Source organism: Fundulus heteroclitus, chromosome 23 (assembly GCF_011125445.2).
Source record: "Fundulus heteroclitus isolate FHET01 chromosome 23, MU-UCD_Fhet_4.1, whole genome shotgun sequence".
NCBI lineage: Eukaryota > Metazoa > Chordata > Actinopteri > Cyprinodontiformes > Fundulidae > Fundulus > Fundulus heteroclitus.
This window is the reverse complement of record NC_046383.1, coordinates 21,901,486-21,920,777: the sequence shown is the minus strand read 5'-3', so window position 1 is coordinate 21,920,777 and position 19,292 is coordinate 21,901,486. Positions and strand designations below refer to the sequence as shown.

Sequence of the window (19,292 nt, the reverse complement as noted above, 5' to 3'; positions counted from 1 at the left end):
TGCTCATGCTCACGTTCAATGGTTGATCGGGCGCTGTGTTTAGTTACCTGACTAATATCATCTGTTCTGAAAACGGACATGCTGAGTATGACAAAGGGAGGAAGAACTACTCAGAGTAGCAGCTTTCTACTCAGTGTAGATCAGCCGTTTTTTCTGAAACGACACTCAGAACAAAGACGCACAGCTCAACCTGCCCAACCATAAAGGCGTCTGCCCAACCCATCAATCAGTGGTGCGCTCCGATCAGCACCTGGCGCTCACTGAGCCGGGCCGTGTTACACCATCACACCAGAGTTGCAAAATGGTTAAAAAAAAAACTTGGTTTATTATTATTTTGTTTACAGTTCAGCTTGGATTTTATTTACTGCGCAGCATAGCTTTGCTGTGCGCGCTGAATCCAGGTGCTGTGCACGAATGCACACGTGCGCAGCTTAGAGGGAACAGAAACAGTTTGGCGTGTCAGTCAGTTCGAAACAGTTCCTGTATCGGTCACGTGACTTTCCCATAGCGATACGCTCATCGACACAGTTATTGCTCTACGAGCTCGACGCATGCGCCGACGCATCGGTGTTGCCGGACCCATCACTAGTGTTCAGTCAAGTACTATTATAGTAGTCTATACCATTAACCTATTATGCATGTGGGCATTGTTACTGTTCATTTGTGGTTTTTGAACAGTTGTTCTAAGTTTGACAGAAAGGCCTTTAACAGACTATTGCATATTTTGAGGAAATTAGACAAATGGCTGATGAAGAAGCAAAGGTGTTGTCAAAGCCCAGTGTTACACCAATTTCCACAAAATCCCACAACTTATGAGGGCAATGTTTTGTTATGTCCTGCGGAACATACATATTTTACTTCACGTGCACAAAATACAGTCTCAAAAGGAAAATAAATAAACTTTACATGTCGCAATTTGTGTTTTGGACCTGCTAATTGAGCGAGACAAAAAGAGCAGGTTTATTGAAACAAACGGTGTAGCCAAGCTGGTGAACTGCTGGCACAGACACTGGAAACACTGAAGGAGAGGGACAGGTTATTATAAAAAAAAAAAAAATGGGAGATGTTGTACACTAATGAAAGCCACTACCTTTATGGAATCCAGAGTGTGGCACTAAATCCAAGTAGTGTCTCCAAGATGATGTTTGATGCTTGTAAACCAAAGCAGTAAGCCTTAATGCAGGGGCAGTAGTAGGGACAGTCCAGGGTCATACAAAGTAGTTTGGCTTTATCGGGAATCTGGTCCAGGGCCTTGTGCCACAATCCATGTGGTGAGGCAGAGGTACAGAGAGGGCTAGGCAAAGAGGCAGAGTCAGGTACTTGCACAGGTTGGTGTCCAGAATCTGAAGACCAAACAAGAGAGTCCGACAGGGGCAAGGCAAACAGGCAGGAATTCAAAAAAAGATCTGAGTCTCACACACAGGAAGCCAGTCAAGGACAGCTGGAAGGTCTACTCACACTAATGGTTTTCAAAAATCTGGAGCCTGCACACTGAGTAGCCAGGTATATATAGTGCTCCTCACAGATGTGGCAGTGCCATAATTACAGCAGGCAATCAGGGGATAATCGCTGGAGCAAAGTGTAACAAAAACAGTCAGCCACAGAGACACGGAATCACAGCAAAATATGTGATTATTTCAATGCAAATCATAAGGCTCAGTGACTTAACAACTGTTATGTTACTTGATATATTTTATCATGAATATGCAATTTCATTGCACATCAGGTATGCTGCATTAATTTCTTTCCATTTGTTTTAGCTATGCTTGATGTTTTAAACACAAAAAATGTGTATTAATTATTAATGACAATATTAAAATCTGATATGAGGTGAGCAACCTGTGTTGAGGTGGCATACCTCCTCAAAACAGGTATGCCACAGGGTTGTGTCCTCAGCCCTGCTCTCTTCACCCTTTTGATCCAGGACTGTTCTGCTTTCCACCCAACAAACACAGTAGTGAAGTTTGTGGACAACACCACTGTGGTGGGTCTCATCTCCAACAATGACAAGAAACACTACAAAGATGAGGTCTGCAACCTGACACAGTGGTAACCTGACTCTCGCCAGATTTATGTCGCTCCGCCTAGCTTCACTCACATACATCTGGGACATCTCCCATAGAGAGAGATTTCTCCAACCAATTTTATTGTCTGGCCAATCAGGACACAGGGCTGGAGTTTCATGAATGTGACGTAGTGGAGAAGCGACCGTGAGATTCCAACAACACTGGCGGCTCGCATCAAGGAAGCAAGCGTTAGCATTGATGCTAATATTCCTTCCGTGTTGTCCAATCTACCTAATATTGTTTCATTAAAAGAACACCAGAGGACGGCTCTGAAGGCTTTTGTTGGTGGAAATGATATTTTCGCCCTTCTCCCGACCGGATTTGGCAAGTTTTGTTTTCCGGGGCGCGTCCGCGGCGATTAGCACAAACCATATTAGGAGACCTTTAGTCCTCAACGCGGTCGGCCTGGGATCGACTCCGACCCGCGGCGCTTTGCCGCCTGTCTTCCCCCTCTTCCTGTCAGCTCACTGTTAATAAAACGCGTGCCACTAGAGCCGCAAACACATAAAAAAAAAAAAAAATAGTTTTTTTCCTGCGTCGCTATCACAGCGTCACGGGTTGGCTTCGGTGTGAGTGGTTGAAATAGCACGTTGATAAAGATGACAGACAAGTGGCTTATCCAATCATATGCAAGGAGTTTTGATAAGGCCCAGCCTTCAATAAAGGCAATTCCTATGGAGAGGTCCCAGATGAATGTGAGTGAAGCTAGGCGGAGTGACATACATCTGGCGAGAGTCAGGTTAACACAGTGGTGCTCCAGGAACAATCTGATACTTAACACCAGCAAGACCAAGGAGGTGATAATAGACTACAGGAGGTCCAGGAGGACTGAATACACTCCTCTTTGCATACAGGGGGAGGTAGTGGAGCGGGTGGATATTATTAGGTTACTGGGCATTCACATCTCCTCTGAACTCTCCTGGACTGTGAACACTTCTGGTAAAGAAGGCTGAACAACAGCTCTTCTTCCTCAGGAAACTGAAAAGGACTGAACTTTGCACTAAATTGCTAAAAAAAACTTTTACACAGCTAGCATAGAAAGTGTTTTATGTCTCGGCATAACTGTATGGTATGGGAGCTGCACAGTACAGGAGAAGAAGGATTTAGCACAGGCGGTGAGAACAGCACAGGGGACACAAAGACTAGGAGGTTTTAAACAGAGAAGGAGATATCAATGCTGAGGGCATTATCTTTATTTATTATGCATGTTCAAAAAGAATCTATGGGAGGACCCATTTGCTATAACCATTAGATATAGAACATTTAAATAAAAGACCCCATAATCCTCTGCAGGGCAGGCAACTCAGAATCATATGAGGACAAGGGGACAGAAAGTAAAATAAACTAAAGTAAACAAATGAAAATTATATCAAAATGAAACAGGAAACAGAGCTAACAGAGATTGATAACACAAAATTACCCCAGCACAACATAACATGCGAAAATCACAATGTTTACATGCACAAAATTTCACAATCAGATTAAAATGTATTTAGATTTAATAATCAGATTGTATCGTTTATATGGGAACATAATCAATTAATCTGATTATAATGTGAGTGTATATGCACCTGGCTTTATTTAGATCAGAACTACACTGACATGTGCAGTTATCAAATTCCCCTAAAAAAAAAAAAAACACAGAATAAGCAGTACTTACATCTTTGCTGAACAGCAAAAAATTTTAAACAGTCTTTCGAGCGCACAGGCTCGACTTGCACTAGGTTCTAATTACAGTTGAAACGTTACTGTTAATCTTTTTCTTTTTTTTTCCCCTTTAGTTTTATTGTTTTCTGTACATCCTAAGCCGGTCTGCCTCAAAGGCAATTTCACCATGGTAACACATGGTGACAATAAAGTCTTCTTGGTTGTTGATTACTAAGTAAGCAGCAATTTTGAGCTCTTTTATTTTTTCTAACAGAAATGTTGTATCATCAGCCCCGACAGTTTTGCTACCCAACGTATTTTTGCCACCCAACAACGCGGAAACACAGCACAGGATTGTTTGCAGCATTCGGAATAACTTGAGCCTGACAAGCATTCATATGCATGTTGATCGGCTTATCAATCGACATAAACTACTCCTCTCATTCGGATTACAATTTCATTCCGATTATTCTGACACACGATAATGCGATTGCCTTGTTTACATGATGCATTTTTATTCCGATCAGCCATTTGTTCTGATTACTTTTGTCCATGTAAACGCAGCTAATATGACCAGATGTTGAGTAAACAGGGGCTCTCAGAATATACACATTTAAAGATCATTATGTTAGCAGTACCACATGATTAAAAAAAGTTTGCTAAGGTAGTTTTGCAATAAACTGGTCAACGGCCATGGGAGGTGCCAGGGGGTAGCTTGGAGTTGCTATAGCAACGTGTAGATTTGGCCTAGCAACTGCTAAGCAACCCCAAGATTTTTGTTATCGAAAACCAAAAACACACCATAGTAATTTAATAATGGGTTAATTCTTATTTCAAATATAAAGATTGATCAACACTGACTGTGTGGAGCAATCCTTATATTGTTTGACCTTAGACAAATCTCGCAATATCATGTAAGGAAGGTTAACATAAATCAGCAAAGAGATAAACTTGTAGGATAACAGTGAGTTTTAAAATGGAGAAGTTTGTCGTTCGGCCAGCAACTCTTGTCTGTCATATAGCAACTGCTAAGCTACCGCAAAAAAATTTCTGCCGCCACCAATGTCAACCGCTCAATAGACAGGGCATTTCTTTTCTTTCTTTTTTTACCTTTACTTTCATTCTCTTGTTCCTCTCTTTAGTCATCTGGCTGTTTCGCATCAATTTTTTTTCTAAAACTTGAAATGCTTTTTTTTATATTAATATGATGTTTTCTTTTGCCCACAACAGGTGGAATGGTCAAACGTTACAGTAATCAGTTGTCATCTTTACCTGCAAAAAATAAAATAAAACATTTTACATGAGAAAAGACTTTATTCCAACATTTACTGGTATGGCGTGAATGGTGTCATTCTGTGTTAGCAGGTGTGTTAGGTACTACCTGACTTTCTTTGGATTTTCTACGTTGCTTCAAATTCCGACAGACGCAGCAACTTATCAGCACAATCAGGAGAACAACAACAACCAAGGCAATACCGACTATGCCCATGATGAGGAAAATGTTTTCTGAGGAAATAAACCACATTGAAAATGTTAGGATTTTATAGCAATAATGACTTGAAAAATAAAATCTACCATTTGTTTCCATGCTAAGCCAGTAGGGTGTTTGTTTTTTGCAACAAATTGTTCATTATTCAGGACATTTTTTTCGTGTGGGCTTCTGAGTGGGTGCCTTACAAAGGTTAAGCAGTCATAACAGGAATCGTTCCTGGCACAAATTTAGATGCAGTAGATAAGCTGATTACAATAAGTTATTTACCAGCATTTTCTAAACTGGACATTTGCACACAGCATTGGTTGGTGAACATGAAGTGTTTCATTTGGGTCGCATAATTAAGTTCTCAGCCTACTAATGGTGAACCTTGAACATGCTGTTAGGGCCAGAAATATTTGGACAGTGACACAATCATCATGATTTTGGCTCTGCATGACACCCCGTTGGATTTGAAATTAAACAACTACAATGTAACTGAAGTGCCAACTTTAAGGTTTAATACAAAGGGTTGAACAAAATATATGATTAAACATGTAGCAGTTGTAGTTATTGTTATACAAGCACTCCTCATTTCAGGGGCTTAAACATAATTGGAAAAATAAACATAAAAAAAACATTGGAAAAATAAACATTGAGTTGGTGCTTGTTTGGGGGTCTTTCTGCCTTAACTTTCATCTTGAGCAAATTAAACGCATGCTCGATTGGGTTGAGATCTGGTGACTGACGTTGCCATTGCAGAATAATCCACTTCTTTGCTTTATAAAACTCTATGTTTTGGATCATTATCCATCTGTACTGAGAAGAGCCGTCCAATCAACTTTGCTGCATTTGGCTGAATCTGAACAGAAAGTATATCCCTATACATGTTAGAATTCATCCGGCTGCTTCTGTCACCTGATCAATAAACACAAGTGACCCAGTGCCATTGGAAGCCATGCATGCCCATGCTATCACACTGCCTCCACCATGTTTTACAGAACATGTGGTGTGTTTTGGATCATTAGCTGTTCTAATTCTTCTCCAAACTTTCTTCTTCCCATCATTATGATACAGGTGGAACTTAGTCTTATCTGTCCAAAGAATGCTGTTCCAGAACTGGGCTGGCTTCTTCGGGTGTCTTTTGACAAAGTCAATTCTGGTTTTTCTATTTTTGAGGCTGATTAATGGTTTGCACCTTGCAGTGAATCCTTTGTATTTACTGTCATGAAGTCTTCTTTTTATGGTAGACTTTGATACTGGTACGCCTACTTCCTGGACAGTGTTATTCCCTTAAGTGGATGTTGTGAAGGGTTTTGGCCACACCTGGAATCAACTCCAGACCTTTTAACTGCTTGATTGATGACAGGTTAACGAGGGAAGAGCCCATGCAGCCTTGTTATTTATTTTGCAATCTTCTGTGTTAATAGTCCAATTACTTTTAGTCACTTGAAAAAGAGGCGGCTACGTCTTAAAGAACTGTAATTCCTAAACCCTTGCTGCAATTTGGACGTGAATACTCTCAAATTACAGCTGAGACATATTGATCTTATAATTGTATCCAGAATATGTTTTCATAAACAGCTAAAATAACAAAACTTGTGTCCAAATATTTCTGGGTCTAACTGTAAAGCTGTTTATTTTAATCTGAACTATGCTTGAAGAGTGAAGCTGCACAACACTCATTGCAGGTGTGGCTTTACACATACTAAGCTAAATAAATCAAAATGTTACTAACCTACAGATGCAGTAACTGAAAATAAAAATGGCTGCAATTTGAATCATAAAGTAATTTTCCTAATAACTAGGAGAGAAAAAGTAGACTTAAAATTGCAAGTATATGCAGAGAAATAAGGTTCCATAAGTTTGAACTTGCCTTTAACTTCAAGCCTGAAAATGACGTCGTTCTACTCTCTGTCCATCATGGTCATAGCCTCCCACTTTGTATTGGCCTGCATCATTCCAGTCCACGTTGATAATCTTGAGTGTCCCTGTGCCGATGATGAATTCAGTTCGGTTTTTATATGCCTCAACTACATTCACATTTCCTCTCTTCACAGAAAGAATTTCATGATCATCCTTCCGACATTGTAGCCTGTAGCCGGTTGCGTTGCTAAATATTTTGATGTAGACAGATCCTCCGATAACAGGAGAGCATGGGGATGTAGTCTGGGTGGCATCACATTTGCTCTCGGTGGCCACAAAAAATGCTGTGAATGATGCATTTAAATAGCATGTAAATTATCCGGCATCACTGATATTACAACACACAAATATTCATTTTTTTATGTTCTGCGTCTTACCTTTACTTCCTCCAGCCAATACAAGAAGAAGAAGAAATCGCTCCATGGTTCTGTGTTATTATGTGGTTTAACCTGTAAAAAAGTTTGAGATGTTACAAACACACTGAGGTATAAGTTTATAAATCTGCCATGAAGCTCAGCTGTCATGAAGTGCCAGATACAGACAGGAACTGCAAAAGGAGGGTGTTACTGATAAGGAAGGAAATGAATTTTCAACAGTCTCACTTCTTCTTGAAAAAAATAACTGCCTGCCCTCACGCCTTTGTTACAAAGTCTTAAGAAATATCTACTACATGTCAATAGGTCTCTCTTCCCTCTTTGTTAAATATATATTAGTGAAACTTGATCCGCCATAATGACAATATTTTGAAATCACATATTGCCAATGCATCCTGGATTGTCATACTCTGCTCTTACACCCAAAAGAGGAAGAGAGACGATTGAAACTGGTTGCATATCTATCATGTTGTAGAGTATTCTGCTGTGCATGTGTCTTACCATGAGAAACAGATAACCATGTGGGTAAGAGTCAGTGGCAGGCTAACTTTTCTGTCTGTGGTTGTTATATCTGACTGAGGAAGGCGGTTGCAGCATGTGACAAGATGGGCTATTGTTTTTGCCCCACTTATTCTGAATGCGTGCGATCTTGCATTAACGTTAAAAGGTATACAACTTGTCAACGGGCATGGAGGTGCAATCACCAAGTTAGAAAAGCAGAAAAGAAGAAAAGTATCTCCCACTGTTGAGACAACTTGCTTTCAGCAATAGCTTTCTTCTTCCCACTTTCGTATAACAACCAGATTCTAGAATGTGCAATTAACAGGTAGTGAGAGGTAGTAGTGGCCTAGTAGTTTGAGAGCAGGGCACTCGTGTTCTGAGAAGGCTGTGGGTACTTGGTTTAAACCTCACAGACTGCCACTGCCACTGGGTCTCTGAGTAAGACCCTTAACCCCAGAATGCCCCCCACCCGGGTCCTGTAAAGCTGCCCACTGCTCCCAGAGGGATGGGTTAAATGCATAAGACGCATTTCATTCGAATGTACGTACTATTGCAATGACAAAGACTTATTTTCTTTCTTCTCTTTTTAATCATTGTACTCTCATCAGATTTCCCCACCTGGGCTGTGGATCTCTGCAGCTCCTCCAGGGTTATCATGGACCTCTTGGCTGCTTCTTTGATTTACACTCTCCTTTCCTGGCCTGTAAGTTCATATGAATTGCCATGTCTTGGTAGGTTTGCAGTTGCCTTTCACTCTTTCCTTTCTCTGATGATGTAATAAAAAGCTATTATATTATAACTTAATCCTCCTTTAAATGTGCTGTATCATGCTTTCTCAAGCCTTCCAAAGTCAACTACAGGCATATAAAAGAGCTCAGTCTTACCTTTTCCTTCATTCTTTCACTGTCTCAACCTTAAGCAGAAATAATCGCACTCTGCCTCACATCCCCGCTCCTGGGCGTGTTGTTTATTAGACGGTAATGGCCATTCATTTTCCAGGACAGGGAGGGGCTGCTGCTCAGAGCGCAAAATTCACAGGGAGGAAGGAATAGCATCATATTACAATTGAAAACTATATTAACAAAAGGATTTTGCATGATATAGGCCCCTTTCTCCACAACCTTGTCCCTAACACATTCGCTGTGTTCTTTGGTCATTGCGATGGTTGTTGTTCACTAATGTTTTCTAACAAACAACTATAGTTGCACTGAAATTAATTTACCCAAGTGGACTCTATTTACGTGTTCGGTTGCTTTTAAAGGAAATTGGTTGCAGTAGATTTTCTATAGTGCATGTCAAAGTAACTGAGGCCAAGTACAAATCCATCCCACACCTTTTAGATTTTTGTTATAAATTTAGAAAATCACATATCCTTGTCTTTCCACCTTACAGTCATGCGGTGGTTTTTGTCCCATGGGACCTATTAAAGGGCGTTAAACCTTAAGGCACTATAGCTTGCATGAGATCTGCAGTAAACTAAAAGCACAGCTACACAGCCAACCTACAGGATTGCAATCCTTTGAACATGACATGTTTGGTTGGTGGTTTGTGGGGGGTGGAGTAGGGGTGTGTGTGTCTAACTGGGGTTTGTGGTTAGTAACTAGGTGATATGGGTGAAAATAGCAGTATGAGTCGCATTTTCAATACTTTGTGGTTGACTTTAAAAGATGTGTGCTGTTGAGTTGAACATCTTTATTTACTCAGTAACAGCATAAACAACCCTGTTCTCTTCACATTGTACTGATTTTGTTGCCACACGTTTTTCCCCACATTTGTACATCAGCAACCAGGCTAGATAAATAGTGTCTAGTCCGATCATTTATGCCAATGACCAAGAATATGCAGAAACAGAGAGTCTGATCACATATTGTGAAGGTATGTTGTCAGTTTAGACAAAAGCGAGGGAATGGTTTTAGACACAAAATTGCACCCTAACCATAGGAGTTGTTTGGACTCTGTAACATTGAGAATGTAACCCAAACAAGAAATACCTTTGTGTCATCTCAAGGGACTGTATGTAAAAAAAGTAAATAGAAAATAAAAAAACTGAAAATTGGCATGTGCATTAATTTTGTATCTACCTCCTGTACTATGAAGTCTCTAAAAAAGTTCTGGTGTTACCACATACCTTTTAAAGTTGCATAATTTGTGAAATGAAATCCACCTGTGACCAATCTAAGTGACGCATCAGTATAAACACAACGTTTTTGAAATGCCCCAGAGGCTGCAGCACCACTAAGCAAATATCACAACATGAAGACCAAGAAGCTCTCCAAACAAGTGCCTTTTTGCCACAGAGTGAATACACTGGAATAGGAATAGAAACTCAACATCTACTTTAAATATTTCACCTCTCTTTTACCATTTGTCATCTAAATTTATCTTCACTCGTAGCAGGCTAGTAACACGCATGCACTCCGCCTCACCCGATGGTCGTCCTGCGGTCTGTGAGACAGTTCCTCTCCTTCCGCTTTCGGTACTGTGTGCCACGTTCTCCTCTTTTCAGCATGAGCTGCTGGTGTAGCAGCCACACTGTCGAGTTGATCACTCACACAGCTCAAATATCCTCTCTCTTCCTCATCACTACACTTTGTTTGTCTCTGGGGTTTTATGGAAGAGATCTTTCTGGCCACCCTCTATGGATTATGGAGGACCAACTCTGACAGATTTAAAAATATATACGGAAATAAATAAATGTTATAAATAAGCATTTAAATTAAGCAATTAAATTAAACAAAAATGCAAATAAATGTAGGTAGTAGTTGAATTATACAATGTGACTTAAATGTATACATCTGATTTAATGAGCCTCTTTATTTATTCACCTTTGCAATAATTGCCTTATTTTTGATCCATTTGTTTTTTTTTTACTGTAACACTTATTTTTATTTTATTTACATTTCTATGCATGCTTTGATAGTTTTGTCTGTTTTATTCTTCCTTTGTATTTTTTTTTTTTTTTGCCCTATTTATTTTTTCAAAGATATTGTCAGCCCCGGCAGCAAATGCTGACATCAGTGCTAATGTTTATCACAGTACATGATGAACTTTTGAGTTCATTGAATGGACACATGCCTTCAGTGTTGCCAGATCTGATAAATAATTTCCAGCCCAAACACAACATAAAACCCGCCCAATTAAATAAATAAATAAAATACAGCCCAAATCTCAACCTCTGTTGGACTCATTTTAAAAGTGTAGAACTGTTAAACAAATAGTAAAGAAAATGCAGAGCAAAAAAAGTTGTTTATACAGGCTCCACACAAAATGTGCAATCAGGCAACCATATAACAAAAAATCAATTTAACAATCACAATAAGCAACTGGACATTTCAATAGGTCAGAACCGTAAGGACAGAGGCAGGCAGGATAACCGAAGGGACAAACCAGAGTCCGTAATCCGAGAGCAGATGCAGAGTCAGAACCGGGTGATCTGAAATCCAAAGATAGTCCAAATCAGAATCCAAAGGCCAAGTCAGGGCACAAATACAAGTCCGGTGGCTGGCTGGCAGGCTGGCAGGTAGGCAGGCAGGCAGGCAGGCAGCACTGGATTAGACTCACCGGTGACTCAAAATAATCTGGCAGAAAAGAGTAGGCTGAGGCGGGTATAGGTAAGTAAGTGAACAGGTGACCGGAGTTGAAAACTAATTAACGACAACAGGTGGAGCTGATCTAGAGAATTGTGGTGGCTGGAGGTGGACTGAACTGATTGGTTAATGGCAGAGGAGTGACAGGCTACATAAGAAAAAGTCTCAAATAGTCCAAAAGTAACACAAAACAAAACCCAAACTATGACAAATATAAAATTCTTCTCTCATCTAACATTTCTATTTCACACGCAGCCATGAAACATTTTTAAATTGATCAGTAGAACTCAACCCTACAACATTGACCAATACAATTTCATACTGAAGCTTGATTAACCAGAGCCTATTAATCATTGATGATGTCAGGTTTCACAGATTCTAAACATTTCAAAATCAAATAATTAAAATTACTGAGAAGAGATTGAATTTGATCAAAATGTGGAAGTTGTTAGCTTTCTAACCTCACAGTTACAACTATGATATATTTTGGCATTAATTATTTCTAAAAACACACCAAATATTGTGGAAAGCTTCCCAAATTTTAAAACCCACCCATAAGCTTTTTTTTTTTTCAGCTCAATGTGTTCAAAAGAAGCCCAATTGGGTGTAAACCTCCCCGAGCTGGCAATACTGACTACACTATTTTTATTATTTGTTAATTTTTTTCATTTTTGGATTTTATTGAGATAAATCTCTCAGCGCTTTAGGAGTGATCACAGAGACACTATTTAGCCTGAAGCAGAAATACCTGAAGCGGAAATATAAAGAAAATGGGGATAATGTTCTCGTTGCCTGGACAGAAAAAAACAATGCTCTGAGAAAAGAGTTTGAGCATACAGGCTTTTAAGAGAACAGAAGCTAAGTGAGTTCAAAGACGTGTTAAAGCCAAGGAGAATGAACCAATTGTATGAAGATTTTCCTGGTGACATGCATCAAGTGTATCCACGTCTGAAGAGGTAAACTTTGAGTGTTCTGTGAACCAGCAGAGGGAAACCTTGCTCCAACTAATAAATTGTATTTTATTTTAAACCCAAAATTATTTTCTGATAATTTGAGTAAATTAAATCTGAGACAAATTACTTTCTTCCTACATTGAAGAGAAGATACTTTTTCAATATATTTTATCTTAATGTTCATGGTTTTGAGGGCATTTAAAACATGTTTTTTGTATTGTTTTCCTTTTGGAATGGAAAAAAAAATCCATTCCAAAAGTATTATCTTTTAATTAAAATCTACCATAGAACAAAAAAATATTTAAATGCTTATTCCTAGTTACACAAAGACAAAGAGGCCATGAATGGTTACATTACTTTGCACGACTGCAGTAGCTTACATCTAGATACCCAACACAAAAGATTTAGATGTGTTGCTGTTAGGACATATGCTACTGTCACCATTAAAAAAATAAAAAATCAATAGTAAATGTGTCTTTTCATTGAAAATGTTAGGTTAGATATGGGCATTCAGATCAGGCTTTACACAGCGCAGTTTTCAGGTCCTGTAGAAGAAGAATATTTCAGATGTGACACAATTCAATTTTTTTTTCCTAACTTGTGGCCTCCATGTCAGACAGAAGATCCTGGAGTCCAGGTAATGAGCAGCTTTAGGTCTTTAACAACAGACTGGAAAATGTTTTGAGTTTAAAATCCTTTTCGCAAAGACTGATAAGTAAATTGGTAAAGTGCAAATCTCCTTTTCCATCTCATGAATGAATAAAAAGGACAGAGTCATTTGTGCCCAAGAAAAATTCCTATATAAAAAAAACAGACTAGAATATATAGTTAACTGATGGTAAAATCTATATGAAACAATGACAACAAAGGCTGGTTTTCATTGAACCAAAGCAGTTCATATATTAGGTTATTTCTCATAAAGGCTCTAAAAACAGAAAAAAAATAACTGACTACTTCTGGAAATAAATCTGTTATACTTTAACTATGATGTAACCCACAGTTGGTCTGCTCAGAATACTGCTTCATGAACCCACAGAAACACAAGGTTGTTTAATTAAGAACTCAATGAATAACATTTAAAACTTGAAAATACACATCTACACACTGCTGTGCCGTTGATTATAATATTTTTACTATTTTTGACTGATTTGAAAAGCAAAGTAGTGAAATCTAAATTTTAAAATAAGATAATTTGCTGGGTGTCACAGTTTGTTCTGATGAACCCGAACACAACCACACACAGAGCTTTGTTTCAAGAGTTTTATTGAAGGTTGATGGATTATGGAGGATGAGAGCCAGAGAGTCTTTACCGGGGTGGAGCAGGACTGTGGGTGAGCCCAGGGACGGAACCCAAGGCTGCAAGGAGAGCTTCTGGATGGGACCTGAGCAGAGCTTGGAGTGGGATCCTAAGCACTTCGAGGAAAGTTGAGAGAAGAGAGACGAACCAGCAGGAAAGAGCAGACTAAGGTGAGCTTATATAGTTGGGCTTGCAGGTGAACAGCGTTTCCCTAATTAATGACGGCAGGTGGAAGTGATCAGGTGAGTGGAAAACCTGGGCTGCATGGGAGGTGGAAGATGCTGGAACTGTCCTGGGTGAGGCAAGCAAAAACTGAACCCTGACACTGTGTAATATAAAATCTGACAAAAAAATTATCGAGCAAGAATTGCTGGAAAATAAACAAGATATTAGCATAGTTAAAAATGTATGTTGTTTCAGAAAGAGGAGTATATTCATAATGATTTACAAAACAATATTTCCATCACTGATCTTAAAAAGCTTGATTAAGCTAAATAAGCAAGACAACACCAAAAAGCAGTTCCAGAGATCCAAGTTTAACTTTAATCTAAACTTAGACACTGCCTTTAACAATGGGCAAGGGTCAAATTAAATGCTGATCTTGGTGTTCTTTGGAAAAAAAGAAAAAATGTGGAGGATTTGAATAATGACCAGATGATGAATGTCCAAAGGTGTTGGTCCGAACTTTCAGTGTAATGTCTGATAACCTGCACAAAGAGAAATGAAAAATGATAATTACAATAGTAGAAAAAAAGTCCATATTTTCCCAACTATTTGACAGTTTAAAATTAATACAGTTATTATTTGTGTACTTTAATGTTTAATCCCAAACACACTGTTTTTTCCCCAATTTTTATAACGTAAGAGTCACTTTATAAAACAGTTTGTAGACATACGTTTTACTGCATAAAACCACAGACTGAATATTTATTTTCAATTGTTAAACTTAAAACACTAGGAGTAAAGTTGATGAATCAAACTGTGATTTTAAGGTGACTAAGATAAGGAATTGTCTTCTTCTAGACGCTGGCTGAATCCGAAACATTCCAATTATAGCTCCTGTGCCAACGGCCTTCTAAAAAAGAACAACTAAGTGTGCGTTCTCTTCTCTCCGGACATTTTCCTTAATTCAAATGAGGTCGGCTGCACTTATATGTCATGTCGTGCAAAGGATTGCATGACATGACATGAAAGGGTGGGTTTCCTTATAGCTCCTAGGAACATTGATAGGAAGCATACAGGCTCCTATTCCTACCTCCTTCCTAAATGAGTGCACTATTCAAACAGCGCTTATCATGGCAAATGCACTTCTTCTTCAGCTAAATTGTCCTTCCTCAATCAGATCTTTTCGGATGCTGCCTCCAGTTCTTCTACCAGTTGTTGAATAGAGGAAACTATTCTCCGCAGCAACATTTACTGTTTAGAAGAAGAAGTGCCACAAGCGTTGGCCATCTGAAGTCAGTGACGTGCAGTCAGGGGAGAAAGGTGAGCCCCTGCTTAACCTGCCATTATGATAAGTAAAATGTAAACAATGATAAGTGAAAACAAATTTCTTTCTAATTGGCCATAAATGTGCAGTAAAATACACAGGGTGAGGCAGTAAGGACTGTGCTGCACTGATAGGAGGCAGTTCTAAGGAATAATGGGGGAGCAACAGGTGGATGTTTTTTCGTGCTTTTCTTCTATGCAGAGTGTTGAGTGTTGCACATACAATTATAACGTTACGCTTATTTAAATTTCCTCTGACAAAAAAAAATTACCGCTTAAAACTAAAGGATTTATCTAAACTGGATTTTCAGATGAAACCTAAGCAATTAGACAGAGGACAGCCAACTCTGGAGATGAAAGATCTGCTTTAAGGAGGAACAATGAGGAAACAACTGGAGAAAAACTTGACTTTCCACAAGGTTCAGGAGGGATAAAGGGAACCTGTGTAAAACAGCCAGTCAACTTTATTAAAAATCAACTTTATTAAAAAAAAAATTACCTCTCTTTTTGCAGGGCTTCAGTTTCCACACCACACAGGCAACTAAAATCAAAATGAGAACACCCACCACTATAGGGATAGGGATCTTGATAGAAATGCCATTCTTTCCTGAAAAAAAAAATTACACAAGAGCATTATTACTGTGAATGCAGTAGGCATTCACAGTTATTGAGATCCTCTTCCGCCTTTTTACTGTTTAAACTTTGCTTCGCTTCTCCTCCTACAGTTTTTCTCCGATTTCAACCATTCAACTTTTAAACTATTCAGCTTCTTCTGGAATGGATGGCTATGTCTTTTTGTACTTTTAACTCTTCAACTTTTTAAAATATTCAGCTTTTTCTGCACATTTTCAGCTTTTTTTTTCTCCCATAGGAAATGAATGTAATTCACTAAAATTCCGCTCATTTCAGCTGCTTTTTGACAGCTTACTGCTTCAGCCTACTTTTAGCTAGAAGCGCCATTCAACTTTTAAAATGTAGTGATATCTTTCAGCTATTATGGTCTATTTCAGCTTTTTCATATCTTTTACCATTTTCATATAGTACCTCCTTAAAATAATTTTGGCTTTTCAAGAAATTCAGCAAATAACATGCGTTGCTATGGTCGTCAAGGAGGCAGTTATAGAGTGCGCACTCTAGAAATTCAACAAATTCTTCTTCTCCGAACAACTTCTTCTCACTCGCTCAATTTTCAACCTATCCACATAAATTATACATCAAAACGTAGGAATTTTTGTCTGGATTCAGGAAATGTAACCGTCATTGGTGTAGCATTTATAGATTTTTCGCAAATCACCTCAGAGCGACACAAACCCGAAACCTCCCCCATTCATTTCCTATGGAGCGGTTTTGAAAAATGACGTCTGAAAATCCAAAACATCACACGTTTTCGCATCGTCGCTACTCCTAAACTGTTTGATGTACAGGCATGACACTTTCACATATGAATGTCCCAACCCTTCTGGCACTCACAAAAAAGGAATTTTGTGGATAACTGTTACGGTTTTTCCGCAGGAACAATTTGTTCGGGAGTAGCGAATTTGCAAAATCCTGAAGACGCTTTGGACCTCCATCACCCCAAATGATCCACTTTTTTACATCGTCGCTGTGCCTACACCGATTTTTGTACAAACATTAAAATGAGCAACATAGTCCTCAAAAGCCTGCTGATACTCACAGTGAAATAATTGTTTTTATATCTCTTATACTTTTTCAGCTAGAGCGATTTGTTCGGGACTGTTTTTAGAGGATTTTGGAAATTCCTTAAAAACCCCCTTTAGATCATAATTTTTTACGCCTTTATTAAACTTTTTCCAGCAAAAAAACGATAGCTTTTCTTCTTCCCCTATCCGTTAAGAAATAAACGCAGAAAAAATTACGTCTCTACCATTTAGGGATCAGGAGATATGAAGCGTTGTTCGGGGCAAAGTTCTCCATTATAATCCAATGGGACTTATTTTGAGCAAAGTCTCTGCACTTCGGTAGACTGGCCGCTGCAGGTGTGTCAGTGAGTTTCCATGACGACGGAACTCTGAGGGCCAGAGGGACAGGATCGAATGGCAAGAATGGCAACTTTCGACGCTCACCGCATTTGCTGTGATTAATGTAGGAATCTGAAATTCGCACAGTCACTTCCTCTTGACATTTTAAAATTTTCAAATGACTTTCAGCTATGTGTCACTTTTCTGTCGAATTTTGGATTTCACATGCTTTCCTATTGGGCCTTTGCTTCCAACAGGACCTGGCATGATGCCCAGACACGACCCAATTGGCCAATACAGCACCACCCACCTGTGGGAAATGGCGCTACACGCCATTTTGGTCAAATGTTGAGTTCTGGGCCCAGATGTGGTGAGGCTTAGTTGCTAAAGGAGGCCAATCTGACCCATGAACTTTGGTGACCTTTGGTGACATTAAGTATTGGCACCCCTATTTGAGGCACTTCCCAGTACAGGATTTGGACCAAACTGACAGAGTACAATCACTCAGTGATCCTGAGCACAACCATGTTAGCGGCTAATGGTTAGCATGTTGCTAATTGGAAGTAGCTCTAGGAAGCTCGGACAGACTTCTGCTTTACGGAGTCTGTACCTCCTTTATACAGAATGCTCCACAATAAGTTTGGGCCTCGTCACGTAAAGCATCTCCAAGTTAGGGGGTGTCAAACATCCAATGCTTTTCAATGGGGGGCAAAACCCCTTATACTCCTAGAAATGCAGGCCCACATATGGCTACAGTATATTCAAGTTTGAAATTCTACTTCTGCTTTGTTAAAAGATTCAGTATTTAGAATGAGTTAGGAAATGTTTGGTGCCTTTCCCTCAGTTTTTTCTTCTTCTAATCATTCAGCTATTTTTCTTTCATGTTCAAATTCTTCAACTCTTTCAAATTCTTCAACTTTTTCAACTTCTTCAACTTTTTCAACTTCTTCAATTCTTTTCATCTATTTTTTCTCTTCTTCAAAGAACTTCTGCATCTTTTGCTCAATCATTCAGCTATCTGCATTCACAGTGCATTTTCACAGGAAATGCAAATTTTTCTAGTTAAATATAATATTCAACATCTGGCTTTTTAATCATTGACACAAACTAACAAAACTTGAGAAAACTATGATAAAAAATCTAAGCAAAACATTTGACTCTGTTATTGTGGCTACTGAATGCTGAATTAGTTATTTTAAAGCACTAGTTTAGCACTAATAGGAATAATAGGAGGAGAGATTTTATTTCAGAAAAAAATAATATTTTTTGTATAGTAAAACAGAAAGACAAGCTGAACAAAATTAATCCACTAAGAAAGCTGCAGGCACCTTTTCTGTTTTTTTTTTTTCATTAAAAAGGAGTGGAAGGAAAAATAAATGAAAAGGGAAGAAAAGAAACAATAAATTAAAAGAAATTAAAAGCAAAAGACAACTTGCATAGGATAAAAGTGGATAATTTCTTAAATTTACCTTTAACATTCAGGGTGAAACTGAGCATTTCCACAAGAATTCCACGTGGAGTGTAGATAGAAAAAGTGTATTGACCTGCGTCCTCCTTCTCCACATCAGTGATCTTGAGTGTCCCAGTGTCTATGGAAAACTCTGTTCTGTTTTTGTAGGACTCGCGTATTTTCACTGTTCCATTCTTCACGATAAACACGTTTAATTTTCCACCAGTGAGATCCTTGGAAAACACCAGCACATAACCAGTAGCATTGTCCATCAGCTTAATGTACACAGTTTCTCCAGGAGCAGGATTACATGAGACAAATTGCCTGGGATCACATTTTGTCTCAGAAATAACGGATAATGCTGAAAAAGAGACACAGCACGTAAGTAAACATTTATGACAATATTGTTTGTTTTTTTTGTGACAGTGTTCTTACCACTGGCTGCTCCAGCTAATATCACAAGAAGAAAAAATTCTTTCATATTCTTCAGTAAAAAGAAATTACCAACAAATTACAATGAACTAGTGTAGTAAATCAGCAAAGACCCTCTGCT

General features: G+C 38.7%; 1 protein-coding gene and 3 long non-coding RNA genes across 4 annotated transcripts; all 4 read right to left on the bottom strand.

Moving 5' to 3' along the window:
* Positions 1-3,241: 3,241 nt before the first annotated feature.
* LOC118557564 lies at positions 3,242-5,216 on the bottom strand. Its single transcript, XR_004927917.1, has 2 exons — positions 5,095-5,216; positions 3,242-4,985 (listed from the first exon to the last, which is right to left on the bottom strand). It is a non-coding gene; the product is annotated as an uncharacterized LOC118557564 (long non-coding RNA).
* A 1,844-nt stretch (positions 5,217-7,060) lies between these two features.
* Positions 7,061-7,648, bottom strand: LOC118557563. The gene is made up of 2 exons (XR_004927916.1): positions 7,488-7,648; positions 7,061-7,394 (listed from the first exon to the last, which is right to left on the bottom strand). It is a non-coding gene; the product is annotated as an uncharacterized LOC118557563 (long non-coding RNA).
* Positions 7,649-8,614: 966 nt separating this feature from the next.
* Positions 8,615-10,593, bottom strand: LOC110367215. The gene is made up of 3 exons (XR_004927918.1): positions 10,412-10,593; positions 8,870-8,999; positions 8,615-8,751 (listed from the first exon to the last, which is right to left on the bottom strand). It is a non-coding gene; the product is annotated as an uncharacterized LOC110367215 (long non-coding RNA).
* Positions 10,594-13,777: 3,184 nt separating this feature from the next.
* On the bottom strand, positions 13,778-19,292 carry si:zfos-741a10.3. Its single transcript, XM_036127459.1, has 4 exons — positions 19,175-19,292; positions 18,759-19,100; positions 15,810-15,917; positions 13,778-14,529 (listed from the first exon to the last, which is right to left on the bottom strand). Exons 1-4 carry the CDS (start codon positions 19,218-19,220, stop codon positions 14,510-14,512), a joined length of 516 nt encoding a protein of 171 aa, XP_035983352.1. The 5' UTR covers positions 19,221-19,292; the 3' UTR covers positions 13,778-14,509.

Excerpts from the sequence above, each read along its gene's own strand:
- si:zfos-741a10.3 (XM_036127459.1), bottom strand. The coding sequence starts at position 19,220 with ATGAAAGAATTTTTTCTTCTTGTGATATTAGCTGGAGCAGCCAGTG. Across the intron at positions 19,101-19,174 it reads ATTAGCTGGAGCAGCCAGTG|CATTATCCGTTATTTCTGAG; the intron begins GTAAGAACACTG and ends TCTCTTTTTCAG. Across the intron at positions 15,918-18,758 it reads TTTCACCCTGAATGTTAAAG|GAAAGAATGGCATTTCTATC; the intron begins GTAAATTTAAGA and ends TTTTTTTTTCAG.